General features: G+C 40.0%; 1 protein-coding gene across 5 annotated transcripts in view; it reads left to right on the top strand.

Moving 5' to 3' along the window:
• CFAP95 (cilia and flagella associated protein 95) overlaps positions 1 to 13,522 on the top strand; it is a 171,991-nt gene that overhangs the window by 57,044 nt on the left and 101,425 nt on the right. For 4 of the 5 annotated variants that reach the window (XM_059412322.1, XM_059412325.1, XM_059412321.1 and 1 more), the window contains exon 2: positions 9,734 to 9,842. The exons of the other annotated variant lie outside the window; for it this stretch is intronic. In XM_059412322.1, the coding sequence (XP_059268305.1) occupies positions 9,734 to 9,842 (109 nt within the window). The remainder of the gene's footprint in view (positions 1 to 9,733; positions 9,843 to 13,522) is intronic. 5 annotated transcript variants of the gene reach the window in all.

Below are 13,522 nucleotides of genomic sequence, written 5' to 3'. Positions count from 1 at the left end.
AGGAGAATTTTAGACCAATATCACTGATGAATATGGATTCTAAGATTCTCAACAAGATCCTAGCAAATAGGATCCAACAGCACATTAAAAAGACTATCCACCGTGACGGGGTGGGATTCATCCCTGGGTTACAAGGATGGTTTAATACTCGCAAATCAATCAGTGTGATAGAACAAAATCAATAAGAGAAGAGAGAAGAACCACATGGTCCTCTCAATTGATGCAGAAAAAGCATTTGACAAAATCCAGCATCGGTTCCTGATTAAAACTCTTCAAAGTATAGGGCTAGAGGGAACATTCCTGAACTTCATAAAATCTATCTATAAAAAACCCACAGCAAATATCATCCTCCATGGGAAGAAGCTCACAGCCTTCCCGTTGAGATCAGGAACACGACAAGGATGCCCACTCACACCACTCTAGAAGTCCTAGCAACAGCAATCAGACAACAAAGAGAAATAAAAGGTATCCAAATTGGAAATGAAGAAGTCAAGCTCTCTCTCTTCGCAGATGACATGATTATATGGAAAACCCAAAAGACTCCACCCCCAAACCACTAGAACTCATACAGCAATTCAGTAATGTGGCAGGATACAAAGTCAATGTACAGAAATCAGTTGCTTTCTTGTACACTAACAATGAAAATGCAGAAAGGGAAATTAGAGAATTGATTCCATTTACTATAGCACCAAGAACCATAAGATACCTGGGAATAAACCTAACCAAAGAGGTAAAGGATCTGTACTTGAGGAACTACAGAGCACTCATGAAAGAAATCGAAGAAGACACAAAAAGATGGAAGACCATTCCATGCTCTTGGATCTGAAGAATAAACATTGTTAAAATGTCTGTACTGCCTAGAGCAATCTATACTTTTAATGCCATTCCAATCAAAATTCCACTGGTATTTTTCTTTTTTTTTTTTTTTTAAAGATTTTATTTATTTGACAGAGAGAAATCACAAGTAGATGGAGAGGCAGGCAGAGAGAGAGAGAGGGAAGCAGGCTCTCTGCTGAGCAGAGAGCCCGATGCGGGACTCGATCCCAGGACTCTGAGATCATGACCTGAGCCGAAGGCAGCGGCTTAACCCACTGAGCCACCCAGGCGCCCAACCACTGGTATTTTTCAAAGAGCTGGAGCAAATAATCCAAAAATTTGTATGGAATCAGAAGAGACCTCGAATTGCTAAGGAAATGTTGAAAAAGAAAAAACTGGGAGCATCACATTATCTGATTTCAAGCTTTATTACAACATCATAATCACCAAGACAGCATGGTGCTGGCATAAAAACAGGCACATAGACCAGTGGAACGGAATAGAGAGGCCAGATATGGATCCTCAACTCTATGGTCAAATAATCTTTGACAAAGCAGAAAAAAATATACGGTGGAAAAAAGACAGTCTTTTCAATAAATGGTGCTGGGAAATTGGACAGCTATATGTAGAAGAATGAAACTCGACCATTCTCTTACATTGTACACAAAGATAAACTCTATATGGATAAAAGACCTCAACGTGAGACAGGAATCCATCAGAATCCTAGAGGAGAACATAGACAGTAACCTCTTTATATCAGCCAGAGCAACTTCTTTCAAGATATGTCTCCAAAGACAAAGGAAACCAAAGCGAAAATGAACTCTTGGGACTTCATCAAGATCAAAAGCTTCTGCACAGTAAAGGAAACAGTCAACAAAACAAAGAGGCAACCCACAGAATGGAAAAAGATATTTGCAAATGACAGTACAGATAAAAGGTTGATATCCAGGATCTATAAAGAACTTCTCAAACTCAACACACACAAAACAGATAATCATGTCAAAAAATGGGCAGAAGACATGAACAGACACTTCTCCAATGAAGACATACAAATAGCTATCAGACACATGAAAAAATGTTCATCATCACTAGCCATCAGGGAGATTCAAATTAAAACCACATTGAGATACCACCTTACACCAGTTTGAATGGCCAAAATTAACAAGACAGGAAACAACGTGTGTTGGAGAGGATGTGGAGAAAGGGGAACCCTCTTACACTGTTGGTGGGAATGCAAGTTGGTGCAGCCACTTTGGAGTACAGAGTGGAGATTCCTTAAGAAATTAAAAATAGAGCTTCCCTATGACCCTGCAATTGCACTACTGGGTATTTACCCCAAAGATACAGATGTAGTGAAAAGAAGGGCCATCTGTACCCCAATGTTTATAGCCACGGTTGCCAAACTGTGGAAAGAACCAAGATGCCCTTCAACGGATGAATGGATAAGGAAGATATGGTCCATATACACTATGGAGTATTATGCCTCCATCAGAAAGGATGAATACCCAACTTTTGTAGCAACATGAACGGGACTGGAAGAGATTATGCTGAGTGAAATAAGTCCAACAGAGAGAGTCAGTTATCATGTGGTTTCACTTATTTGTGGAGCATAACAAATAGCATGGAGGAAATAGGGAGATGGAGAGGAGAAGGGAGTTGAGAGAAATTGGAAGGGGAGATGAACCATGAGAGACTATGGACTCTGAAAAACAATCTGAGGGTTTTGCAGGTGTGTGGGGGGGTGGGAGGTTGGGTGAGCCAGGTGGTGGGTATTATAGAAGGCATATATTACATGGAGCACTGGGTGTGTGCATAAACAATGAATTCTGTCACACTGAAAAACAAACAAACAAACAAATAAATAAATAAAGGGCCTTAAGCTCATATAATACAATCTTTTGATATTATTCTAGTAGAGTTCATTCAAATTATTTCAAAAAGTAATATTAAGACTATAGGGAAGGAGCTCATACAAGTCATCAGATGTTTGCTTTTTGTTTTGCAGGGAGGAACTGGTCTTCATTCCATTTATAAAAGATACACTGTCAAGGTTTTCTTTGGACTACTATAATTACTAATGTATAATACACTTTAAAAAATGCTGTCTCTCTTTAGTCTTACTCTTCTACCTCCTAGCGTGTCTTTAGCCAGTTGATATAAGTTGATTCTGGAGGGGAGAATCAAAGAAACCCCGAGAAGCATCCTAGGATTTTAAGATTAGTGAGATCCAGTTGGTAAAACATGGTATAATGGAATGTCTTAATTCTGATTTGGCCAGAACAATCCTGGTTTTCACCACTACCAGGTACTTAGTACCTCATTTCCGTCTGAAAATGTTCCAGGTAGATTAATCGATTACAGTAGCACCATGTCTTATACATGTCCCTTCAGCTGTTTTCAAAGTCATGTGTTTGGCAGTTACTCAGACTGACGACATTTAAACTGTTTAGACACAGACTCCCACTACTATATTGTTTTTTGTTTCCTCCCAATATTCTCCATAGGGCCTCCTGTTTCTGAAAACTTCCTATGAAGAAAATCCTTAATAATGATGGGTCTCACTCATTCAATATATGTCACTCAATATATGGCCCTCAATATATGTCCAGTGAAGAAAATGAAAATGAAAATTTCACGTACTGGCCTTTGTCAGATGGTTTTCTTTTGAGTTCAGTTTAGGATTCAAGTTCCATGGTTTCAGGTTATAGATGCACAAATCACATAGACCATGAGACATTGAAAACCAAAGACCTTCCTCATAAATCTGATATGTCACCATTTCTCCCAAGGACATAAGATTTTCCTTATAACTCTGCAAATACATCTAAAAGTGTTCATTTGTCAGTTTGATGAATGTGCCACTAAAATAACATTACTTTGGCATGTAAATCATTTTCCCATGAAATCTTTAAAGAGCATTGTCAAATGTTTCTCTGTAGCCTTTGATTCTATTGGCTTTATGCTTCTGAGGTGTCAGGAAATAGAGCTGACTCTCTGGGGTAATTTTCTTTTAAAGTTCTAGATAGCAGATGTTTATAAAACCTAATAAAAAAGATATCTTTCTCTTCTCATGTGGGTTAGATTTATATCAGAAAATATAATAACTGGCAGAGTTGTTGTGAACTACATTAATAATTCTAAAATTTAAAATTAATATATTCTTCCATCTGGAGTCTTAACAAAACATTTTTAACATCTTTGAAATCCGCAAAGAAAATGTGTCTCTTGTCAAGGAACTAGAAGCTCGAAGGGTTGGGATTTTCATTGTTCTCGTGTCAGATATTGCTCAGATTCACACCCCCGTTGCAATCAGTGTTATGCATATGTATGCCGAGAGCTTTCCCATTCAGCAAGTAGGTTTATAATTCCTCTGGAGACAAGTTTTTGTTGCAAAGGACTAGCTTCTCTATATGCATAATCACTCCTTCTTTATATGTGCTTTTGCAGAGTGAGCTGGGATGCTTTTTATTTTTATGGACACATTTGAAAGCCTCTGCTTTCAACATTTATATTAAGGTGACAGTAACACAATGTAAGAACATTCAATCAATCAATCAGTGAAGATTTAATGAGCATTTATAATATTTTAGACTATGCTAGGCTCTGAGATCACAAAGATGAATAAAGAATAATTCCTGTATCTAAGATACTCTGAGTCTAATGAGAAGGCAAATTCATTAATGCATAATTAAAAAGAAAAAAATGTGAAAGGTGGAGCAGAGATACAGGTTTTGTTGCAAGCCTCCACTTTGTTGCAAGCTCCCACATAGACGTGGGACCATGGAAAGTACGTGTAAACTTTAGTGTAACGTGAGTGTCACTTGGTCCACTAGAATACAACTTGGTCACTTTTCCTGCAGCAGGAATCCTATGGCCTAACTACACGCCGTCCTCTACTGGGAGCCGGACCACTCTAGCTTGGGGCAGCCTGAGGGGAGCTGCAGGTCCTTGCCCGAGAGTGCTCTGGACTCACGTTTCTTTAGTTTTGCAACTCACTTTCAGCTGTATGTGTTTATTCAACAGGGGCTTGCCAATCAAATTTGATGTGGAGTCCTCCAACTCTTATGATAGGAAACCCCAACTCCCAAAGGACCCCAGAAACAGACCCTTGTCTCTCCCGACAAGGCATTTCTTGGGACTACATTAGGCCTGAAGAGATAGGAAGAACAGGACTCAAGCGTTCAGGTGATACAGAGTTGGTGGTAGGAACTTACATGCTGACTGCATAAGTTGGGCATTTGTCCAGAAGAGGAACTGCTCATGCTATCTTTGACCTACTAGATTGTATTGATCTTAATCCCCTCTGTAGCAGGCTAAGTGCCATTTTTGACTACAGGGTTATAGTTCCAAGCTCCTTTTCATACAGTTGGCAGCTCTGATCCTGTCCTGTCAGTCCTTTCCCCATTCCCAGTTCTATTCATATTCATACTGTCTCTTCCACAACAGAGTAGAGAATGCAAGCTTCATCTCTTATAATTGAGGATGGCTTACATAAAGATTTCTTATATAAAGGAAGAGTCACAGCACTCAGCTCTGGCCCTGATACAGCAAGGTCCTAAGCAGAAGCAAGACTGCTTGTCAAGGAAGATTCTGGCAATGATGGCAGGGAGCCCTGTGGACTCTTCTCCCAGAAAGAAGGTCAGCCAGTACCTGCATGCTTGTCATGGAAGACATAGTTCTTCCTTCAGTCAGCATCACGGAATACCTGTATTCAAGCAGCTTTGACCTTGAACTACTGCTGACCAGCTGCTGTCAAATTCATGTCTGGACAAATTAATATCTGAAGAAGTCAGTCAGTAGACTAGACCAGTATGGTCAACAATGACCTTATTATTAATCCAAGGTGATAAGATGAACTGTAAAGACAATGTAGCAAGTTATTTGTATAGCTAAATTTATTCAGTTTAAAGGACTCTGAGATTGTTTTTACTTATCTTTGGTGTTAGAGGTCTTCCTATTGAAGGTGGTAGATGGTTATTTTATTTTTTTAATGCTTCTGTTAAAACAAAAGTTGGCAGTTTTATGTTGGTTCTACAAATTTGGGGGGAATATTTTGCTGCTCTATGAAACACCTTTGGGAACCACTGATCTAAGTCTGGTATATAACTGTTCCCTGGAACTTTCTTAACCTTGACATTTTTGACATTTTGAGCCAGATATTTCTTTGTTATGGGGGGGCAGGTTCTTTGCATGGTAGGGTGTTTAGCAGCATCACTGGCCTCTCCCCACTGGAGGCAGCCACCCACCCTTATGCAACAACCAAAAAAGTCTTCAGACATTGGCCCGTGTCTCAAGATGGGCTGGGGTGAGGGGGGCTGTACTGAAAAAGTTTGAAAGTTACTGGTCTGGTCCAAAGACATTGTAAATTTTACTATTATTTTTATTATTTTCTCATAATGAATTTCTGTTACAGTAAATGGCAGGTTATGGCTGTTGTATGTATGTATGGTGACCGTCAATAAATGCACATAACAAGGAGAACAAGGCTATATAAAGTGTGTGTGTGTATATATATATATATATTTATATTTTACTTTATTATATATTATAATACCTTGATATATGTCTCATAAAGGTGCTCTAAGGTTTAATTGGCATTAACAAGTATTGAAACTAAACTAAAGCATATGATTGATAGACACAATATTATTACACATGATAATATTTTGCATTTACATGTCACTTGTCACTTGAGACTCTCAGTCCGTTGATTCATTTGTTTCCTCAGTGTATGATTCTCAATTCATCTCAAGGAAACTGAGGCACAGTCAGTGTTCACCTGACATAATAAAATAAAGAATTAATTCAGTCTGTCATTTTCTTTATAATACCCTAATCACTTTACTATATTTTTATACATGTTAAGCATCTTTATTTTTTATATTATATTTTATATACTTTATAATTTTTTTTTAGCATGTTTATTCCTCTTTGTGAGGCTGGCAGTCTCTTAGAAGTAGGGGCAGGTCTTCTTTAGCTGTGTATCTCTCAGAACCTGTAGACTGTTGCTTATTTGTGGGCAGCTGGGCCGGCATTAGGGGAGGCCATGTGTATTAGCTCCGTTTTCCGCAGAAAGACTTTCATTGTAGATTCATGTTTTCAGTGCTGGACTTTTAGGACTGAGATTGCTTTAAGTGAAGGAACATACCTGCATCTTTTGTAATAATCTAGTTATAATACAACTTAAAAATATATTGTACATTCTGACTTTCATGGACACTAATTATCTTTGCCTTCATGGGCTCCTTCCTTCATTAAAAAAAGTTAAAAATGATAGTTTATAACTACATTGGTATAAAGATGGATACAATCTAAGATGTATTATATTCTCTTTTTTGCTGATTAAAAAATAGTTAAGACACTCCTATATTTTAAAACACTCTGGACACTGGGCACTGTGCCCACTGTGGCCTGTGAAGAAATAGGCACCAGGATCACACACTGAAATGTTAACTGTGCTTTTCCTCTTCATTCTTATGCTCCCGGGGAGATATTCTGGTTTTATTGCCTCAGGGAAGAAAGACCCAGCAGGCAACAAAAACATCAAATTCTTGGGTTTGGGATTCAAAAGCTTGGGTCTTAGGATGACACCATAGATTTGAAAGAACAGGTGAAGAGCCGGGCTACCCTATCCCATGATAGATGAGTTCATGGAATGAAGACGAAGTGTAGCAGAGAAGTTGAAAATGTGTGTGTGTGTGTGTGTGTGTGTGTGTGTGTGTGTGTGTGTGTCTGGGAGCCCAAATTGGAAAGGTTAAAGCTTTAGAAATTCTCGAGCAGATGAGACCTATCACTGCCTAGCCGTCCATTCCCAGGGTAGTGGTTTTGGAGCTGTTGAACTGTGGGGGGTGTGTGTGTCCTCCAAGCCCAGTGTCAGGGGACGACATGAAACCTTGAGGGGCTAGGCAAACAGCTCAGGGATGGCATCTGTTTTCCAGGAACAGGTGGAGAGGGACACATGAAGGTTCTTGTTGGCCTAGATAATGGCACGCTTGTGGCAGAGTGCCAGTCTAAGCAGGAGTCCATGTGGCAGGACCAGAAGGGCATAGCAGAGATTTGCATGCATCCATAATGGAAGACCACAGGAGAATGAGGAGGTTTCCACCGATGTCAGCAGGGAGAGATGATAACAACAAAGATGGATTCTTGGCATGTGGCACCACACAGGCCCTTGAGAGTGGGAAGAGATCCAGAATTGACCAAGATTAAGGTTTTTCCATCTTAGCAATATGAGCACTTGGCAAAGAAATTAAGTACAATTAAGAAAAAAATAAAGTTGCAATTATTGTATACCAGAATTTTTTAAAGCTGGATTATTATTCATTATACATGGGTGTTTATGATACTTTACAGTATTTGAAGGATGTTCTGCTTTTGTATTTTTCATTTTGCAAAAATCTTATTGGTATTATATCTGTCCTCATTTTACACATGTGGAAATGGAAACACAGAAAAATTAAGTGACTTGACTAAAGTCATACAGCTAGGACATGAGCAATGACTCAAACCCCTGGCCCCATTCACTCTACCACCCCTGGTTCTTGATGTTGTTCAGTATTCCCCCTAAGGACTAAAGTGAGAGCTTCCTCGGAGGGTGTCAGAAAATGCTGATATGGTACCAAAATGCTTTTAGTATTTTGCAATTTAATGCTCAGATGTGTAGAAGGAAGAGGGTTCACATGCCTGGGCTCTACTGCACCACCCTGGCTCCCTTGCTGCTGTGTTCTATGCAGTCTTCTGCTCTCATCTCAGATGCAGAAAGACAAGGCTGTATTTTGAATGCAGTGCAGGGTCCCAGTCCTCATACGGTGGAATGAGGTGGGGGTTCAGGTCCTAAAGGGCCTCCTGACTTAGATTAGAGTTCCCCATCCAGATGAGTGGATGCCATTCTGCTTCCATGACCCTGTGCCCACATTGTAGAATTTTCTTGTGTCTTTCACCAGAGTGTGAGCAATGAAGGCAGGGACTACGTTAAGCTTAGTCCCCATTGTGTCCCCTGCCTGGCATGTAGTAGGTTCCTCAAGTGTTGACTAAATGAGTGGACAATTGGATGGCACCATAGATTTGAAAGATGGCTGGATGGCTGGCTGGATGGCTGGCTGGCTGGGTAGATGGGTGGATGGATGGATGGATGGATGGATGGATGGATAGGTTCCTCAGTATCCCTTACACAATCCTAGCCCTGTATCCCTCAATAGCAAGGCCCCTTCTGAGGGATGTTTGGGTTCAGCTTCCTTTATCTTACCGAAGAAAGCTTTGTAAAAATAGCTACTTCTGCTGCAGGCCACTCCATTTCCATTCTCTTCCCCTCTTCCCAAGTCCCTCCTCTATTATTATTTCTATCCACACTTTTAGTCAAGATGTTTGGAATTTTTTTTTCCACTCTTCTGTCTACATGTTTTTTCCAGCGTATGTTTTATTGTCAGCTTCCTTTAAACCCTCTTTAGAAGCAGGAAGCACATGTTATAAATCCATATGAGCAGATACTTTGCTCTTTCTCATTTTGAAAAAAACTTCTAATTAAAATGGTAGAAAAAATTGCTAAAGTGGCAAGTTGCCTTTCTAATTTATTACCATATCTTATTTTAGAATTTACTTTTGGTAACTAATCTACATTATTAAATAAGGTTCACTTCATTGGAGTCACTTAGTAATTGTTGTGTTGGATAAATATTGTTATGATATTATTAGTTTTATCACATGTACTGCATTGTTTTTAGGAAGTACCCTCAGCGTTACTTGAAAAGAGATGGAAAATACTTTATATGTCCCACATCCAGTGAATTTATAATTAAAACAATGTCACAAATATAGTACATTTTCATTGGATAATTTTTTAAAAATTTAAATGCAATATGTAGTTAAAAAAAAAAAAAAAACACCTCACCACCTAACAGATTCTAATTTATTTTTTAAGGCACCATGACAGAGAAGCCTATCCAAAAGATTATGATATAGAGGGTCCTGAGGACATAAAAAAACTGTGTAATTCAACATATTGGCGACTTGGAACTGATGAACCCCCAGTAAGTAGTTGTTTCTGATTTCTTTAGATCGGGAATCTTCCTCCTAGTGAAACATGGAAAAATAAAGGGAGGAATTTTTCGCTGGCACCACCCCTCCATGCTGTGTTGGGACTTCAGCAGGTGACTTAGTCATAAGGTTATTGGAGAAATTAAATGAGATAAAGCATATCAAGTAGTTAACTTAGTGCCTGGCACATCACAAGTGCTCAGGATACTGTTCGTGCTGTTATGATGCTGTTGCCACATCATATGTCTCCTTTAAACTTCACAACAACCCTGTGAAGTAGGTGGTATTATCTCTACTCTACAGAGGGGGAGAAACTCCTAGAGGTTAAGTGACTTACTCAAAGTCCCCGGTTAGGGAGTGTAAAAGTGAAACTTTGAATCTAGTTCCTTGATTTCCAGTCCTTTATATTTTTTGTAAGGTGGTAGAGTTGTGAGTTATTAAAACATGCTTGTGGGGCGCCTGGGTGGCTCAGTGGGTTAAGCCGCTGCCTTCGGCTCAGGTCATGATCTCAGGGTCCTGGGATCGAGTCCCGCATCGGGCTCTCTGCTCAGCAGGGAGCCTGCTTCCTCCTCTCTCTCTGCCTGCCTCTCTGCCTACTTGTAATCTCTCTCTGTCAAATAAATAAATAAATCTTTAAAAAAAATAATAAAATAAAATAAAATAAAACATGCTTGTATTATTCTAACATTTGTGTGACGCAGTTCCCAAAGGAATGTTCACTGCATGAGTACTTCCTGTTTGAATTGCCACGAGTGGGTTACTCCTTGGCTATTTAGGTGCCTACCCAAATGCCGTAAGGCAGGAGCTCACCTCTCCATAGCCCCCAAATTGTTTCCTACAATGTCAAGAACTTTGGGCTAGTTGAAGACTCAGTTCAACCTTATAGGGTGGTCTTGGGGTGAAGAGCTGGTAATTTGACTAGGCAGATGCAAATGTGTGAGAAGACTGGGTTTGTATCACACTCTGCCCCTAAAACCAGGGCTATTTTGAAATAGGGCAAGCCTAGGAAGATCCATAAATCTATGCTGGGCATGAGTCTTGAAGATTCTGGGGTCTCCAGGGTGATGGGAATCAATTAGTTTATCTGGGCTTATGCTTGTTCCTTCCTGCCTTTTATAGTTACAGTGGATAGAGAATAATAAGGATAGCCGGGAAAATGGACATTTATTATAATGATGCAGCTGCCTGGAAATGGAATCAAGGATACTTACAGGAACCAAGACAAGACAACTAAAACAAGACGTCTTCCTCCCTCCCCTCTCTCCCTCTGTCTCTCTCTCTCTCTCTCTCTCTCTCTCACTCACTCACTCACACACACACACCAGTGTCTCACTGGCATCCTGATTTTGTGCGGCTCAGTGTCCTTTTTCCCTACAGCTCAGACCTCAAGGGCATTCTGATGGTTTCCTCAGCTTCCACTTTGGCCTCTTGCCTTTGCACCAGGCTGCCTTTGGGGTCATTAGCCAGCATACGGAGGGGCTCCTGAGTCTGATACTCAACTCTGTCAGTAGCCACTCAGCCCTGCTCCACCAAACCCAGCTTAGCCTTGCTTTCTTAAGCCATGGGGCTGTGTGGTCAGGACAAGAGCAAGTTGGGCAAAGCACACATTGCCAGGCATGTACTTGGCATCTTTGTCTCTTAGAAAAACATTTAGTTTTGACTCCCAAATGAAAATGTTCTTGGTCTCTGGGTTGTGGGAGAAAGTTAGATGAAGTGAACTGTGAGATGTAGGAACCTCAAACTTTCATTCTGTACATTATACATGTTATACATGTTACAGCAATCAAACCTCAGGTCTAATAGAGGGTGTGGAAACAAGATAATATTTACCTTCTCTATGACTTTTGTTCATGGTCATTGAAACCTTGTCCTATTGTTCCAGGTTTACAGATATATTAGACAGGAATGAAAATAGGTCAAGGGGTCAACTGTTTCTGACAAAATTGCTATTCTTATATCCTAATAGTAAGTTACATTTTCTAGACTTTTTGTGTATAAAGCACTTGTTCACCCATCTTGCTTCTTGCTCCTCTTTTTTTTTTTTATAATTTTTTGATTTTTTTAATGAACATATAATATATTATTAGCCCTAGGGGAGCAGGTCTGTGAATCGCCAAGTTTACCCACTTCACAGCACTCACCATAGCACATACCCTCCCCAATGTCCATAACCCCACCACCCTCTCCCTACCCCCCACTTCCTGGCAACCCTCAGTTTGTTTTGTGAGATAAAGAGTATCTTATTGTTTAACTCCTGATCCCATCTTGTTTCATTTATTCTTTTCCTATCCCTCAAACCCCCTACGTTGCATCTCTACTTCCTCATATCAGGGAGATCATATGATAGTTGTCTTTCTCTGTTTGACTTATTTCGCTAAGCATAATACCCTCTAGTTCCATCCACGTTGTTGGAAATGACAAGATTTCATTTCTTTTGATGGCTGCATAGTATTCCATTGTGTGTGTGTGTGTGTGTGTGTGTGTGTGTGTGTGTGTGTGTGTGTATCTCCCATCTTCTTGATCCATTCATCTGTTGATGGACATCTAGGTTCTTTCCATAGTTTGGCTATGGTGGACATTGTTACTATAAACAGTCAGGTGCACATGCCCCTTCGGATCACTACATTTGTATCTTTAGGGTAAATACCCAGTAGTGCAATTGCTGGGTCCTAGGGTAGCTCTATTTTCAACTTTTTGAGGAACCTCCATGCTGTTTTCCAGAGTGGTTGCACCATCTTGCATTCCCACCAACAGTGCAACAGTGTAGGAGGGTACCCCTTTCTCCGCATCCTTGCCAGCTATCTGTCATTTCCTGACTTGTTAATTTTAGCCATTCTGACTGGTGTGAGGTGATATCTCATTGTGGTTTTGATTTGTATTTCCCTGATGCCGAGTGATATGCAGCACTTTTTCATGTGTCTGTTGGCCATCTGGATGTCTTCTTTGCAGAAATGTCTGTTCATGTCCTCTGCCCATTTCTTGATTGGATTATTTGTTCTTTGGGTGTTGAGTTTGCTAAGTTCTTTATAGATTTTGGACACTAGTCCTTTATCTGATATGTCATTTGCAAGTATCTTCTCCCATTCTGTCAGTTGTCTTTTGATTTTGTTAACTGTTTCCTTTGCTGTGCAAAAGCTTTTGATCTTGATGAAATCCCAATAGTTCATTTTTGCCCTTGCTTCCCTAGGCAAGGTGTTTTAAAGGGGCTTTTGCACTTCACCCGCCCAATGAAAACAGTACAAGTTGGGTGGCAGATATGTGCGAAGTCATGTTGTTATATGTGCTCTTGGACATGTTTCTGTAGTAAAAGCCATTAAAAGAAAAAAAATAGATGTAGTAAAACCATTAAATAAAAAACAACGATGTTGGGTGCCTCAAAGGGAGAGGGAGGAGGGGTCAGAAGGAGACCTGGCAAGGGTGGATCAGTCCATCAAGACCAGAAGTTAGCTCTCTGAATAAAGACATCTCAGAAAGTATATTTCCTTTGAGATTGGGAAGGAAACCTCTTTCCGTATAACAGGAAGGAAGAGGAAAAAGAAGAATGGGGAGACTTTTTTGAAAGGATTTGGGTTTGTTTTGTTTTGTGAGAGGCTCGATCACTACTTTCTTGCTCTTCTGTGAGCTCTGATCCAGCACATCCGCTGGGCAAGTGAAGATGGCCAAAGTTTGAGGA

The sequence above is a fragment of the Mustela nigripes genome, chromosome 9, assembly GCF_022355385.1.
Source record: "Mustela nigripes isolate SB6536 chromosome 9, MUSNIG.SB6536, whole genome shotgun sequence".
Lineage (NCBI taxonomy): Eukaryota > Metazoa > Chordata > Mammalia > Carnivora > Mustelidae > Mustela > Mustela nigripes.
This window is presented reverse-complemented; position numbering and strand designations above follow the sequence as displayed.